This window comes from Kwoniella bestiolae, chromosome 1 (genome assembly GCF_000512585.2).
Source record: "Kwoniella bestiolae CBS 10118 chromosome 1, complete sequence".
Classification (NCBI taxonomy): domain Eukaryota; kingdom Fungi; phylum Basidiomycota; class Tremellomycetes; order Tremellales; family Cryptococcaceae; genus Kwoniella; species Kwoniella bestiolae.
In genome coordinates this window covers 5,751,987-5,767,763 of record NC_089241.1, presented here as the reverse complement: position 1 = coordinate 5,767,763, position 15,777 = coordinate 5,751,987, and the positions used below count along the sequence as shown (strand labels likewise).

General features: G+C 47.1%; 5 protein-coding genes across 5 annotated transcripts; 4 read left to right on the top strand and 1 right to left on the bottom strand.

The window, feature by feature from the left end:
• Nucleotides 1-473: 473 nt before the first annotated feature.
• On the top strand, nucleotides 474-5,857 carry I302_102163 (uncharacterized protein; the record flags this gene model as incomplete). The annotated part of the gene is made up of 21 exons (XM_065869431.1): nucleotides 474-699; nucleotides 977-1,848; nucleotides 1,911-2,314; nucleotides 2,438-2,686; nucleotides 2,764-2,821; nucleotides 2,887-2,963; nucleotides 3,022-3,088; nucleotides 3,139-3,178; nucleotides 3,233-3,242; nucleotides 3,300-3,380; nucleotides 3,432-3,516; nucleotides 3,585-3,665; nucleotides 3,729-3,919; nucleotides 4,003-4,027; nucleotides 4,086-4,169; nucleotides 4,226-4,290; nucleotides 4,351-4,365; nucleotides 4,415-4,473; nucleotides 4,532-4,557; nucleotides 4,613-4,847; nucleotides 4,932-5,857. The coding sequence occupies 21 exons, from the start codon at nucleotides 474-476 to the stop codon at nucleotides 5,855-5,857; spliced, it is 3,876 nt and encodes a 1,291-aa protein (XP_065725503.1).
• A 782-nt stretch (nucleotides 5,858-6,639) lies between these two features.
• I302_102162 (uncharacterized protein) lies at nucleotides 6,640-10,035 on the top strand (the record flags this gene model as incomplete). Its single annotated transcript, XM_019187540.2, has 5 exons — nucleotides 6,640-7,160; nucleotides 7,267-8,408; nucleotides 8,467-8,643; nucleotides 8,701-8,892; nucleotides 8,948-10,035. The coding sequence occupies 5 exons, from the start codon at nucleotides 6,640-6,642 to the stop codon at nucleotides 10,033-10,035; spliced, it is 3,120 nt and encodes a 1,039-aa protein (XP_019050418.2).
• A 126-nt stretch (nucleotides 10,036-10,161) lies between these two features.
• I302_102161 (uncharacterized protein) lies at nucleotides 10,162-11,320 on the bottom strand (the record flags this gene model as incomplete). Its single annotated transcript, XM_065869430.1, has 5 exons — nucleotides 10,162-10,368; nucleotides 10,430-10,525; nucleotides 10,623-10,713; nucleotides 10,793-11,001; nucleotides 11,114-11,320. The coding sequence occupies 5 exons, from the start codon at nucleotides 11,318-11,320 to the stop codon at nucleotides 10,162-10,164; spliced, it is 810 nt and encodes a 269-aa protein (XP_065725502.1).
• Nucleotides 11,321-12,252: 932 nt separating this feature from the next.
• Nucleotides 12,253-13,827, top strand: I302_102160 (uncharacterized protein; the record flags this gene model as incomplete). The annotated part of the gene is made up of 10 exons (XM_019187538.2): nucleotides 12,253-12,285; nucleotides 12,348-12,384; nucleotides 12,482-12,561; nucleotides 12,629-12,820; nucleotides 12,903-13,066; nucleotides 13,135-13,152; nucleotides 13,230-13,326; nucleotides 13,403-13,442; nucleotides 13,510-13,652; nucleotides 13,726-13,827. The coding sequence occupies 10 exons, from the start codon at nucleotides 12,253-12,255 to the stop codon at nucleotides 13,825-13,827; spliced, it is 906 nt and encodes a 301-aa protein (XP_019050416.2).
• Nucleotides 13,828-14,045: 218 nt separating this feature from the next.
• On the top strand, nucleotides 14,046-15,560 carry I302_102159 (uncharacterized protein; the record flags this gene model as incomplete). Its single annotated transcript, XM_065869429.1, has 8 exons — nucleotides 14,046-14,106; nucleotides 14,338-14,417; nucleotides 14,479-14,556; nucleotides 14,662-14,673; nucleotides 14,755-14,921; nucleotides 15,069-15,162; nucleotides 15,239-15,278; nucleotides 15,349-15,560. 8 exons carry the CDS (start codon nucleotides 14,046-14,048, stop codon nucleotides 15,558-15,560), a joined length of 744 nt encoding a protein of 247 aa, XP_065725501.1.
• Between the last annotated feature and the right edge of the window lie 217 nt (nucleotides 15,561-15,777).

Below are 15,777 nucleotides of genomic sequence, written 5' to 3'. Positions count from 1 at the left end.
AGGGTTATTCAGGCTTATTATATCAACACAACACACACACACACACATATATCTTTGTAGTCCATATTTGGATCGTTGACATCATCATATCGAAGTGAATTTGAATAGTAGTGGTAGTATCATGCATACACAGCATCTCTTATGTATACGTATTTCCTCTTTACTGTACGGCGCAGTTGTTGTTTACGCCCGGTGCCCCGGTTGGCGTTAGCGGTCCAACCTGGTTACATAAAGTAACTCGGTGAAAGGATCATCATCATCATCCTATCTCTCATCCTATCTCTCATCTTATCTTCTTGTCTTCCTGTCTTCTCTCGAGATAACCTTTGTGCACTGCTACTCCGACTCAATCGGTTGTATAGAGTAGGCAATCCCATCCTGACACTCCAGCGAGGAATCAGATTAATCATTCTTTCTTCAATCCAACAATCAAAATCTCCACGTACTCTCCAACGAACATAACGACCAAAACAATGCCAGCAACCCTCTACCTCCGCCCAAGCCCACGAGCATTCTTCCTCCTGACCGAAACACACGCCCTCATCTTCCGACAGCCCGATGCGTCTGAATCGAAGGCATCCAAGAGCGTCGTGGTCGCTGAGTTCCTGCCTATAGAAGAGGTAGATACGAGGGGGTTGGTAAAGGCTTGTAGGGGGAGGTCGGTGGAGGGTGTGCTGGGGGTTACTAGTGTGCCGAGTGGTGAGTGTCTGAGTCTGGGTGTGGATTTGGTGGTGATGGTGATGAGGAGGGTGTGTTGGATGTGGGTTGGGGGGTTGGTGTTGTGAAGGTGGATTGGAAGAGGTATATTGCGGGATATGTATCTGAATTTGAGGAAGTGATATTCTGGTTCTAAAGTTCGGTCTCAAAATGGAGGAAGCGTCACCTTATCACGTCTCAGAGCTACTCACTGGATACCACGGTCTCAGTCTGTGGAGAAACACAGAAACTCAAGCTAATTCATACACCCTCACCACAGACCGATCACCCATCCCCGAGATATTCCTCCTCCTAGTTTCCCACTCAACCTCGCTACCCTCCTTGCTCCCCTCCTCATCATCCATCAAACCGCAAAAAGTCATCGGCGTAGAATTCCATTCCCTCACCTCCTCATTCTGGGACTCACCCGACCTACTCTCAGCAGCTGCCTCTGCTCAACAACAATCCCTGGGATATGAAGATTTCGACTACGACGATCCCATACCGTCTGGACCCTCGGGCGGGTATACATCAGGAGGAGCCACGATGTCTCAGGCTCAGCAGATGGGGTTGGAGAATCCATGTAATGGGATGAAAAAGTATTTGGAGTCTGGGTCGTTCTTCTATGCCGATGACGTTTCTTGGGATATCTCTTCGAGGCTTGATGAGAGTAATTGGATACTATCTGAGAAAACCCATGGGACGGGCAGTGGGAGGGATCATCCGTTAGAGAATTACGATGAGAGGTTCATATGGAATTCAAGTCTACTCCAACCATTCTTAAATTTTAGAAGCAATTTATCGCCGGATCAGAGAAGGGAACTGAACGCTCAGTCGTTGTTAATTCCGATTATACAGGGATTCATCAACTCTTTGCCTATATCTACTGGGTTCTCCTCGCAGAGTGGCAGACACGAAGTAGCCACTCTAGGTCTGATAAGTAGATTAAGTTGGAAGAGAGCAGGAGCGAGATTCAGAACGAGGGGGATAGACGATAATGGCCAGGTAGCGAATTTTGTCGAGACGGAGTTGGTTCTAGCGACGGAAAGTACCATTATGAGCTATACGCAGGTCAGAGGGAGTGTACCGTTGTTCTGGGAACAGCCCAGTCAGGGCTTGGGTACCCTACAGCAGAAGGTCGAGTTGACTAGGGTGAGTAGTGCTTTCCTTTCACAATTTAGAATTGATGCTGATCTTTGCGATTTATGAATTAGCCCCCTCAAGCTACCCAACCAGCATTTGACAAGCATTTCCTCGAACTGATGGAACAGTACCATTCAATACACGCTATCAACCTCCTAGGTCAGAAGGATGCCGAATCGATGTTATCTTCCGCCTACTCGCATCATCTTGAATCTCTAAACCATACTCTCGAATCTAACCCCGAGAAACATGATACCGTAGATGATCGGACGAGAGGTACAATCGATCTAACACCGTACGACTTTCACTATGCAGTCAAAATGGGTGGACACGAGATGGTGAAATATGATTTCTCGATGAGGCTGAATGAGGTGGTAGATTCTATGGAGAGATTTGGGTGGACAGCGATTGATTGTGGGGATGGGCAGGTCATTGAGAAGCAGGATGGGGTGTTTAGGGTGAATTGTCTGGATTGGTATGTTGACTATCTAGCTTGTCCCCATATATCTTTCATCTCCCTTACTCTTTCCTAGATGACGAATCGGACCAAGGATGGTGCTTCTTCATTATAAGATGATTGGGCTAATCCTTTGTATAGCCTTGATAGGACAAACTACGTCCAGGATGTCATATCCTCACTTACCCTATCACGATTCCTCAATTCCATCGGATCACCCTTACAATCATCTCAGACACTCTGGTCGGCTCATCGGGAACTCTGGGCAGATAATGGAGACAGATTGAGTAAGATATATGCCGGTACTGGTGCGCTAAATACCTCTGCTACGAGGAGTGGGAAGAAGACGTTTGCTGGATTGTTGAGTGATGCTACCAAATCGGTTGGAAGGTAAGCTTGTCCAGCCAACCAGATCAGCTCGGACGAGACCCCAATGGAGATGAGCTGAAGAATATCATTTGTTGTAGAGCATATATCAATAATTTCCAGGATAAAGGGAAGCAGAACGCTATTGACATGTTACTGGTAAGCTGGATCGCGATCATTAGTCCTCTATCAACCACAGCTGACGCTGGACTGTGCGACAACAGGGAATGATGTCTGGTCAAAGACCTGTGATACTATTTGATCCGATAAGCGATTCAGTGCAAGCAGCTTTGACAGCTAGGTGAGCAGTTGTCTGTAGCTCTGCTCGGCCGGGTGTACTGATTGAACATCGCATAAAGGGTGAACGAATACTCCCGCACGAAAGTCTTATCGATCTTCTCGGGTACTTGGAATCTCAACGGAAAGGTAAGATGGGCCCTACCGGACTTTTGTGAATTGCAAGCTGATTTGAGCAGGCTCCGGACGAGGCTTTGGATACTTGGTTGTTCCCTCCGAGTAAGTTGATTCAGCGTGTATACTGCCAGTAGCTGACATCGGCATATCACTCAGATACATCGGAGTAAGTTTGAAGGCAACTTTAGTCGATCACTAAATATGCGTACTGATGATCATACAGACCCGATATCTACATGATCGCCTTTCAAGAAATTGTTGAACTTACAGCAGGTCAGATATTGCAGACGGATCCAGCAAAGAAGTGAGCTGGGACCTGCGGAGTGGAACATTGAGCTGACTTGATCGTATTTAGACGAGTATGGGAGAAATTCATAATGGATACGTTCGATATGCGCCAACGCAAGAAATCGGACTATCTCCTGTTCCGAAGCGAACAAGTAAGCTCTTCCGCTCGTACCCTCCAAAGAGTCTCTTTGAGTTGAGCTAAATGAACTGCCATGTTCAGCTCGTCGGTTCAGCTCTCATCATAATTGTGAAATCCTCATTGGCACCCCATATAAGGAACGTAGAAAGTACGACCAAGAAGGCAGGTTACTCCACAACGTGCTCAAGTCCAGTTGATTCAGAAGCTTATGAGCAATTCAAACAGACTGGATTATCTGGGCTTTCGGGGAACAAGGGCGGTGTGGCTGTTCGATTCCAGCTTTACGATTCGGATGTGTGCTTTGTCACTAGTCACTTGACTGCTGGACAGACTAATGTGAATGAACGTAATGCGGATTGGAAGACACTGACGGGGGGGATGAAGTTTGGGAGGGGGAGGATGGTGGAGGATCATGAGTGAGTTGTACAGCTTCTTCTCTCTGTGTGTATGAGCTCGTTGTGGATTCTGGGAGGATATCAAGCTGATGAGGCACCATTAGGATCATCATCTGGTCGGCTGATCTCGTGAGTTGGTAGAGACTTGTACCGCAGTGTCGAAGCTGGTGATTGACGAGTGCTACAGAACTACCGAATTGCTCTGCCCAATATGGATGTGAGACAGGCTATAGAGGATGGGAATCTCGATGCGCTGCTGGCGGCTGATCAGGTGAGCTTGACGATACGAGAAACTTGCTTCTTGGCTTACCAAAAGCAAACGCACAGTTATTGAACTCGATGGATGCTGGAGAAGCCTTTGTAGGTTATGATGAAGGACCTATATCATTCTTGTGAGCTTCGATCCCTTGATGTACCTCATGAGGCAAAGCTGACAATGATACGTTATTTAGACCGACATACAAATAGTGCGTACACCAACATCGCGGTACGATATGTATAGCTGACATAGCACAGTGATAATGGTACGGATGATTATGATACGAGCGAGAAACAAAGGGTACCAGCTTGGACGGGTCAGTTGACAGGCAATTTGTATATGGGCTCTATCGCTGACCTAGTCGATAATAACAGATCGAGTATTGTTCAAGGGATCAGCGGTGAGTCATACTTCCCAGAAGACTGATTTTATACCTGATCTGACAATCGATATAGCTTCGCCTGAAGGACTACAATCGAGCGGAACTCATGACGTCCGACCATCGACCTGTCTATGCGGTATTCGACGCTACTATTCGAGAGGTTGATCATGCCAGAAAAGATGCTATATCAAAGGAGATAGTGCATTCGATATTGACCAGTGGAGGAGAGAAGACGATGGATGGGAAGGTTGAGGATGTGGTCAGAGGTCATGGTGGTCCGAAAGATCTGGTCACGGATCTAGCGAAAGGTGAGTAATACACCATGCTTGGCTGTGTGAGATATGATGATGTTTGCGCAACTTTGACGCTCATAACGCTAACATTGGCTTTAGTCTCGGTCACACCCACACTCCGTACGCCTACTCCTCGACTCCCTCCTCGACCTACATCCGCCGCATCCATGAAGGAGACTCATTCCCCCGTAACAGCAACAGCAAGACTCCACTCGCAATCCCTCTCCATTCCCCAATCTGCTTCCTCCTCCCTCCGAGCCATATCAGCCAGCACATCTTCTTCCTCCCTCAAGCAGAGTGCTAGACGACCCGCTCCTGCCATACCGACCCGACCCAGTGTCTCACCAGGATTACCACCAAATATGCAAACTAGTTCCATCGTCCCCTTGAGTCCAGATAGAAGATCACCCATACCAAGGTCCTCTTCTCGAGGTATGATTGCCAATGGAACAGGAAGCAATTCTTCACCTTCCCTTACACCTTCTTCAACGGGCGATTTCGTCATTGTGCCTAATTCGAGTAAACCACCATTACCGCCTAGAGCTGTTCCTACGCCGAAATCTACTTTGGATGTCAAGCCGTCAGAACAGGTCAAACCGCCAGTCATACTCAGATCAGCTTCTGGATGCGAGATACCGAAATCTACCCCGGGAGTGGGTGGTGCAGAGAAAGAGGTACAAGAGGGGTTATCGTTGAATCAACTTCGAGCTCGATTCGAGAACCCTCCCACTTCCAGTACACCTCCTGTTTCGAAGCCGAAGACCATTACTCGTGTGCCTGTATCGCTACCTAGTAAGTCGATGGATATAAACGGATCGCCCCAGGATAGGTTGGTCAGCCCTGTCAAACCTGATTCACCTGCTATTCCACCTAAATCTAGGAGGTTGAGCTCGACTGTGGCTACGAGTTCAGAGGAGAAAGAGGGGAGAAATGCGAATGGTTTAGCAGCTGGATCACCGGAGAAGAAGAAACCTGTTATACCAAGGAAACCTGTTGGGTTGGGAGTTAAGCGGGATGAGGTGTAGTTGGGTATCTCAGGATTTGATGGATGTTTGGTGTTTCGCTTGCCTGTGTTGTATGATACTCTATACATGTTCGGATAGATTGGTTGAATGGCATGAACCTGATGATTTGATGATAAAGAGAGAGAGAGGGAGGGAAAGAGTGAGAGAGTGAGACAGATGCCACTTTGCCACCCTACCCTACCTCATTTAGCGCAGGGAGAGTAGTTAGCGGGATACGTCGCAGCGGTGGTGGCACGCGTTCAACCGACGACGACACTATCAGGTCAACTAACCTTTATACATGGGTGACACACGCTCTTTGCGTAACGTATTTGATATCAGCATATATACATATTATCTGTATACAACTGAAGATATCTCTTGGCGAGCCCGAGGCTGAACGGGTATTTACCAAAACTCTATTCGACTACAACAACCAATACTACCGCGGCGTACCCTGCCTGGTTAACGTAAACCCATCTTACACTGTACCATTCTATCCTCATAACATCAACGTCAACATTCCTATCATATCCTATCATAGCAAATATACTCGTACAATCTGTCTAGTGTACAGATAGATCCGCATCACATCAACATTCTTGGTACAGTCTAATCCGATGGACATATACATATAAACCACGAACACCAAACAAAGGTCACCGGACCCACCTCACCTGTCCCTCTTCTCGTACTCGGACCCGAATCAACAACCATAACCTATAATCAACCAATACCTCCTTTATATCTATCACCTCCTTTCATATCCTACCCTACCTGGTGACGATAAAAAAGAGTCGAAAATGACAACGATATCTCCCCCATCATCATCTTCTACCGCGCCATTACCACTAAATATGGACGCACCAACACTTCGAGAGAATCGCTCAAGCTCAAATAGCAATAGTAGACCCCTATCAGAGATCAACGAGAATGATCAACATAGACGAGGGATGGTATCTTCCTCGAATAGATCAAGTTTACACAAAGACAAGTCACGTCCTGTATCTATAGGTGATGATACCAAACGAATCAGTTCGGGAGGAGCAGGAGGGGGAGGGGTACAGACTATAACGTTAAATTTGGTGGAATATGCAAGATCACAATCCCAGAATCAGACACCAACGATACAGATACCGCCTGAACAAAGTCAGAATGGATCGGATAAGATACCTCCTCCGCCTTCGCCTACTACCAAGCCGCAGATATCTCCTCCCGAATTACCTAGACGTCCTGATTCTTTTTCGGGGAAGAAGGGAAAAGAGAAGGAGAAGGAGAAGAAGGGGTCACCGAAGATGTTGGATAAGGATTTACCTGAGACTGGGTGAGTAGCAATATTAACATAGACTGCCCCTGTCATTCTCCTCTCAAACTGAACTTTCGCCTGTCTTTCGGTGATGGCTGATGCTCTTGTCAATTCACCGCCCTAGCGAATCATCCCGCTCTGGTGTATCCTCATTCTTATTAGCCAAACGAGCCTCCCTCCGCCCCTCGTCCCTCACTATATCCTATGCAGAAGTCGCCAAGCCCGTCCCCTCGCCCTCCGCAGCATCTACATCAATGGCACCCTCCGCGTTCGATTCTGTAGATAGTCTGCACACCTCAACCACTACAACAGACATTAACCCCAAACCAGCTACGAAATCCAAACCATCCTGGCTTAGACGCGCCAGTGGGACCGCAGCATTGCGGTCCAAATCGCGCACACCCCCTCCCAAAGACGACGGATCATTACCCACCTCAACGTCTCTACCACCTGCTTTACCCCCTCGGAAAGGATTAGAATCACATGCTGAAGTACCTACCTCACAGTCCCTACCTGAAGAAGGGATGGGAATGGCCCCTCCCCCCTTCCCCCCTCGCAAGAGTTCCTACGCCAATGTAACTGCTGCCGGACCCAGTAGAAGTAGATTAGGCGAAGGGCAAGGTCGACCTGCGTTCTCTCCATCAACTTCTGGCGGCCCACCACCCTTACCTCCTAGAGATAATATAGGAAACATCAGGGGAAAGATCGCAGCGTGGACTGCTGCGGCTGCCCAGTCGAGCGGAGGGTTCTCGCGATCCGAATCATCAACGTCAATCCAGACTCAGAGTCAATCTCAATCGGGATTCGGACCCCAGCGATTCCCCGCATCTGCTCAGAGGGTGTTGGGGCATGCTGGCTCGGCAGTACAGAAGGGTTGGGCCGGATTGAGATCCAGAGGAGTGGGTGGAAGTATAAGCTCAATGTCTTCATTGGGTCAATCGTCCCGAAGAAACAATGGATCGTCATTTGAACCCTCCAATTCGTGGGGGTCGGGTCTCAATAGAGGAGGAAGTAGAGATAGGTCGAGATCGGATAATTATGAATTCGGGCATGGTAATGCACCGCCAGCTGATGGTCCAACTTTTGAGGTTGATACGATCAAGCGTATGGGAGATGGGATAGTTGGGAAGGTATTTGGAAGGGACGTAGTGGAAGTTGGGAAGGAATGGTGTGTAGTGGATGAAATGGATGAAGGTGGAATGGACGATTATGAGAGGAGGAAGAGGAGATGCTTACCTGCTGTTGTGATTCGTTCGGTGGAATACTGTGAGTCTCTGCTATTCATATCCTGTGTACATAGGGGTTTAGCTGATGGTGCGAGTAGTACGAATATGGGGGCCTAAGGAAGAGGGAATTTTCAGGATAAGCGGAAGGAGCAGTCATATTGCGAAGTTGAGGAGGGAATTTGATTCGGGCGCGGATATAGACTTGACGAAATGTCATCCTGGAGATGTTGATCCTCATGCGGTAGCGGGACTGTTCAAGTCGTATCTTAGAGAGTGTGAGTTAAATCTCTTCTTCTACTCAGGATGAATAGCTGATCAGCTTTTCTGCCCAGTACCTTCTCCACTTCTTACACATAATCTCGCTCCCCGCTTCGACTCATACATGAAAGGCAAGGGGAAAGCTATCAATCGAGCGACCTTCCATTCTATGGCCGCTGAAGATGGACATTCTGATCAGCCGGAAGACTTGAGGTCGTTGCTGCAACAATTACCGCAAGCTCATTGGTTCCTGCTCGCTGAAACGGGTGAGTTTCCATTTGTACAAACGGAGCATCACAAATACTGACCAATTTATCATAGTCAAACTTCTAGACCTGATACCTCGATATTCCTCTACCAACCGGATGACTCAGAACGCCCTCATGTTATCTCTGGGACCATCGCTCAACATACCAGGTGGTATACTCAGCGAACTGATAGAGAAACAGGATGACCTCTTTGCGGAACCGCCATCGCCTTCGACCCTAGAAACAGCAGAAGCGTTGATTGATTTCGGTGATGTGTCGATACCGCCTGTGACTCCTCTGACCGATCGATCTGGTACACCCGCATCTCAACACACCGATGAACATCACGGTCCTCCCTCATTTGTTGGATCTGTAAAATCAAAGAAAGGACCTCGAATTCCTGCCAAACCAAGCTTGACGAAACTGTTTACTTCATCAAGCCATACATCCCTCTCACGACAGAAGAGTGTAGATACATTAAACAGTATACTCAGTCCTGAACCTCCCAGAGTGGAAGTACCCCTCTCACCTGCATCGCCCTTACCTTCCTTCGAACCTACCCAATCTCGATCAGAGGATACTACACCCAAAGCCCTTCCTGCGCCTTTATCGCTCTTCGACTCGACTGCTGCGGACATACCTATCCCTGAGACTCCTGTACCGACTTCTTCAGATAAGATCGAAGAGATACATTACCCCGCTGGAACGGTTGACGAGAGATCAAAATTGTTCAGTACACCTATAGCAGATAGGTTCCAGGGTACTTCCTCGCCGTTCCCTCCGCTCCGTCAAGAAAAGCCCAGGACGTCCGACGGATCAGCCTTGAGCGTCAACTCCTCGGCAAGTGAAGGTAATCTGGCGAAAGTCGCTCATGTGGAACCGCCGAATCCTGTTAATGCAATTCGAAAGGGTGCTCCGGTGTTCTTCTCTTCTGCTGCGGTAGTCGATCGACATCCCAGCTCAGGGGGTCACAAGCGATCTGCGTCCGCTAGTCTACTCAATAATCCCGGAGCAGGTGGGAGTGGACTGAAGAGGAAGGATAGTGAAGATGATGGCTCGAAGGGAGAGGGCGGACAAGGAGAAGAAGAGAGAGAGGGAAGGGATCAGAAGAGATTATCGGCTGGACCGGATAGTCTGAGAGTTAGAGAGTTTACTGTGTAGAGAGGTTTGTCGTATAGTGGATTGTATCAGACCCTTTCTTGGAGGTTGTGCAGTATTTATCAGTCAATCACGGAGATGCATCTTATATTATATGTAAATTTCACTCGTAGTGCGACACATTGCGCGTTACTTGGATATCTTCTTATCTTTTTCTGTTCCCTTGGCCTTGGATTTTTTGTCCTTCTCTTTACTCGATTTCTTATCTTTCTCCTTTTCCCTTGACTTATCCCCACTTGATCTCTTCTCTCGCTCTTTTTCTTTCGCTTTACCTTTCTCCTTGTCGTCTTTGGGTTTCTCCTTAGGTAAGAACTTTTCAACAAGCTTGATCGCTCCCTACATTCCGATCTCCTCGTATCAGCAATCCATCTGATAAGGATGATTGAGATGATCTCACATAAATCGGTTTCTTGTCTTTCGGTTTACCCCTCGAATCGAGTATTATCTCGTTATCTATGATTGAGTACATTACGAGACAGAAGATCGCTTTAAGCTATGAGTAGCCGGGTAGATCGGCCTAGCATTAGCTGCACCCTTTACATCCCCTCGATATAGTCTGAAGAATCGTGTGAGATCAAGGAGTGACTCGCCTTGGGCCACCAGACCAACGACCTCGCTTGATCACGAAATAGGAGGATCTCGAAGTACTCCAAGACTGACAATATAATCCAGTATGATAGCCTTGTGGGTCATTTCATCACTGTCAGTGGAATGTCCTCGCCCATGAAGATACGATGTTATGGTATCACGATCAACTCACCATAACACCCTATCTCTACTCTTGTATATCGATTTCCACGTACAATACAGCGGTATAAAATACGTCACAGGCCATGTAAGGAGGAAATGGAAATACCATGGAACGGTATACCAATATGCGAGATGGAGGAGGACGAAGATCCCGATGGTCAGATGGGGAGGGGCGGGAATGTCGAGGAATTGATATAACGGTGGACACCATTCTTTTATCTATTATATCCACCCACCTTCCTATCAGCTCCGGTCTGATTTCGTCTCATAACAAGCTCCGTTTCATGATTCAAGTACTACAGTATATGGCATTGTAAAGCAGCCAACTCACCCATTTATCAACCACCTCGCCAGCTCTGACTTCCTCGGGCCTAATCTCCTCTCTCAATCTCTTCTCTTTCTTCTTCTCCTCTTCTAGGGCTGCCAGCTCATCCCTCTCGGCCTGCTGGGCTAGATGGATATGATATAGGGCTGCTTGGCCTGCGGGTGTGAAGTTGGTCAGGGCGGCGGCTTCGAGGGTGGTTGGCTTCTTGGACATTGTGGCGATTATGTTTTTTTGAGATGCTTATCTTGTGCGAGGAGAGTCAGATGAGATGGGATATTTGTTCTTCTTTACACTTATTTCTGATTAAGATTGCGTACAATAGGTATAAAGGATATACACGGTGGGATCTGCAGAGAAAGGAGGGGTAATCATCGGTAGTTTCAGCTGTACAAGCATGGTCGTACATTCTCAAACGGTGGGATTTCCATCCGCTGCCGAACGCAGTTTGGAGTATCGCTTTGGTCTCAAGGTGATTCGTTGCCACATTACTTCAAAGTCTTGTTTCTTTATTTTTCGTCAGCTGACTGGATATACTGGTTTACAGTATGTTCATATAATGGCGGTGGAGGCTATGGGTCTTGGCGATAGATGAAATCTCAAAGCAACAAAGTAATTACAGTCTACTCAGCTTGTCTTCCAGTATCAATGGTTTAGCTTGATCAGTACGGGTGAATGTCTGTGCATAATGATTAGAATGATGCGATAGCCATACGGTACCAGCATGTCTCCGAAATGCAGACCAGATACTAAAGTACAGTTCCGTGATCAAAGCGTTCATCTAGGCTGTAAGTATGATGCAAGATGGAATCAACGTCTTCCATTGGATCAAGAGTGTTTGAGTAGATGTATGCCACTCAAGAAGATAAACGCTCGGACCCACCGAGCAGCCAAGGGGAAATATGAAACGAAACGTGCCTGAGAATTAATGTTGAAACGATAAAACATGATGAACGGTTGATGTCAACCTGACAACATCAATGTGTCTCTCTTCTCTCTCCTCTCTTCTCTCTTCTCTCTTCTCTCTTCTCTCTTCTCTCTTCTCTGTTTTTCATCCTTCTACTTACAATCCGAGCGATATCTATCATTCTGTCGAGATACCTTACTGCATTCACCACCTTCAATCAATCAAGATTAGAGCTTCCGCAATGCTTTCAGAGGGTACCGCAGCTGGATTAGAGGTACGTTGATATCTGTTGAGTAAGGCAAAAGGAGGAAAGCTGATGTGATCGTTTCAACGTAGGCTTGGATTGAAGGGAAAGATGATAAGAAGCCGCTCAGTGTGTATCTCGATAAGATCATCAATGCCCCTCGTCGGGCTGTTCTTCTCCGCTGAAAGCGCTCAACACCTTAGGCTGATACAACGTTTTGGTATAGACGAATATCAAGTCCAACATCACAAAGCAAAGAACGGAGAATCATCTTATACTGAGTGTTTTCTCGAGACGACTGACGATGTGAGTCTTTATTTTCGATGGATGAAATTGGCGTTGCTGAGGGAATGGCAACGTTCTGTTTTCTTAGCCCTTCACTATTAATATTCGCAAAGTCTCTGGCAGCATGGAAAAGAAACAATTTCAAGCTAAAGCTTATGTCGATGGGAACATTCTAGAGAGCCGTGCTTGGTTGAGGTACCGTCTTTCACAGGTGTGGGACAAGGTTTACGAAAGGGATGGAGGTGACTTCAAAAGGTCGTCATTACAATTCTCGCCCATAGTAAGCCATCCTGCCTAAGTCTCAGGTCTATGGGTAATAGTGCGATTGACTGACACTTGAACATTGATCCCTCCTTTGTTAGCCCACCACTGATGATCCTACGCTTGTGACCATCGATCCGATCACTATGAGCAAAATTGGAACCATTGAAATTGATTTGGAGGAAGGGACCCTCGTGGAAACGGGTGTTCAGGAGGCTCGCTCGTCTCAATTGAGCAGCGGTACAGTCTACGAGAAAGGGAAAAAGTGCATCTCTCTCATACCTCCTTAGCTCATTCTAAGCGCATGCTGATTCTTAGTCGTTTGACTGACAGATTCGCCTACTCGGTATCGTAAGTGATACACAACGCATAGCCTGTGCCATCTTCACGGTGTTAAGCCTCGCGCTAAACACTGGTATAACACATAGTGGGTCGGACTCCACTGTCTGCGAGATCCCGAAAGTCATGCATTATACTTTCGTTCCCGACAGTCACAAGAAATTCACTCACCGTTTCATCTTCAGAGTGAGTGGTACCTCCAGGTGGGATGATAAATCATTTTGACATCTGACTCTGACACAATCTTTCTGAATCACCATAGTATCGACCGAGAGCTGTGCTTGTACAGATGAGGATTATCGGTAAGTCCATTTCCATAGCCTCGTACACTATATGAAACTCATCAATTGACATTACGTCGCCCGGTAGACGAACCCGAACCATCTCTTACTCCAGCACCACGACCAGCGCGAAAGAGGAAGTTGGACGCTATCGATGTCGACGCAACTCCCGAAGGTGAAGATGAGGATGTGAAGCCTGATCTCAACGCCAAGCGTGTCAAGTATCTGGAAGTGAGTGGAGTTGCCCCTTTGTGGCTATGTACCAAGTAAACTTTGACTGACAACGTTTGCGTGAAACTCTTAGGAACAAGTCAAGCACCTTGCCGATCAACTCAAACGATCTCGAAATGGGAGTAAGGACCAAGACGAGGTGGTGGATCTCACTTTTGATGATGATGATGATTGATCGATTCAGTGGGATACATTTGACTCGAAAGGGTCACTGATCAGAATGAGCAAGCTATGACAGGAGGGAAAAGGGGGGATGGACGTTATTCATGATCTTTGGGCGTTTAGGTGTTTGAATGGTTCGTGAGATTGTATATAGATCTATATGTTGTTGCAAGACCCATCTTCTCGTACGGGTCGTTTATGTATATGTGAATACAGTATGTCAGCAACAAGATGTTCAGATTGGTGATAAGTAACAGTCAAGGCAAAAATTCAACAAGTGGCAGCTATCCGGGTAGGATGGATCTGAAACGCACGGACCACCACTGACCATTCAGGGTAAATTAATATGAAACGAGAACGAGAACATTACCGCGTATGTGAATTCACCTGCTCATCACTTTTCCTTCTTCCCTTTTCTTTTCTTTCTTTTGATTCATCTAGTCAATCGTCACTCGGGTTTTGTTTCTCAGAAGAACCAGGTGTCGCTCATTGCGCTGGCTGATGACTCTGTTACATATTGTAGTCGAGCATCAAATCAGCAGTTATCCTTCCTCGGAACAGGATCCAGCTAGAACGGAATGTTTTCTTGAGACCATTGATCAGGTGAGTGAGCTCAGGAGGACAGTCTTATTCACGCCCAATGCTCAACGTACTGTTCACATAGCCTTATGCGATATGCATCAAGAAGCTTCCGGATCTAGCTTACAAGGGGGATTGGAGATGTCACACATTCATCGACGGAGTGAGGATCACCGGTCATTCTATATGAAGGGCAACTAAGCAGTCAATCAGAATCCAAGAAGTAGATAGCTATGATGGAGATAGATTGTTGACTTCATCCCTAAAGTTCTCTCCTCTCGTGAGTAGACACCAGTATCTCCTTGTTATTTACGCGCACCGATGCCGTCCGCTGACTTTGATGCTACCACTTCACCCATAGTTGACAACGGATGAAAAAGAAAACATCACCTTAACCCTGGACAATCTAAAGGATTTAGCAACCATCGTTATCAAGCTGACCCCCGGTACATGGAAGCCATCACCCAACGTGCAGCGTCGTAAGGGGGTAGAACTGAATGCTAAGGTAGGGGATGAGAAGGCCAAGAAGTGAGTTCCTTTCTACCTGGTAATTACCATGTAACGGCAAATCAGAGGCTGACATGCCAGACTGGTGCCTCAGATTCGCTCATACCACAAGAAGAGCGTTGAAGAGATCTAGAAGTCCATCAATCAACCAACATAACTGTCATGTAGCTTGACAGATTCCAAGGAGGTATACGCAGGACCAACTCCTCATTCTCACTTCTACTCCGCTCAATCTGAGGTGTTCTACCAATTCACTTTTGATGTGAGTCACGTCTTTCTGCTTCTGATTCCCGGTACTGAGCAGAATTACTGACAAATGATGTTGCGGGTCGGTACAGTATCGGTCCAGGGTCAAGTTGAAGCTCAAGAGAGTGATCGGTGAGCTATTCGGCTGATCAAGGCGATTCGGTGTCGCTCATTCCGCTGACTTAACCCCTGACTTTGGCAGAGGAACCAGAAGAAGAAGATGCCATTGGCGGCAAGCTGAGCACAGATGGTCCATCGACTCCTGCAGAATCCAGCAACTCTTCCCAGAAAAAAGTAATCCCGAAGGCCAAATTTGCAGATGCCATTGACCTGTCGGAAGATCCCCCGAGAAGATCCCCCGAAGAAATCCAAGAAGAGGAAGGTGAAGGAATTACTGCTGAAGAACGCTCTTGAGCTTGAGGACGGTGACCAAGCAAACAAGCAGGATGTGAAGGAAGAAGGGTAAGGTAGTATCAGCAAGCGAATGAAGGTCTTGGGAGTAAGTCTAACATCATTTCATTCTCATACTCATCGACATCAACAATAGGCTCAGCTGACGTTGTGTACGGTGTGCGGTATAGGAAGAGAACCAAGCGCTTCGACAAACCATACGACAGCTCAAACTCGGTAA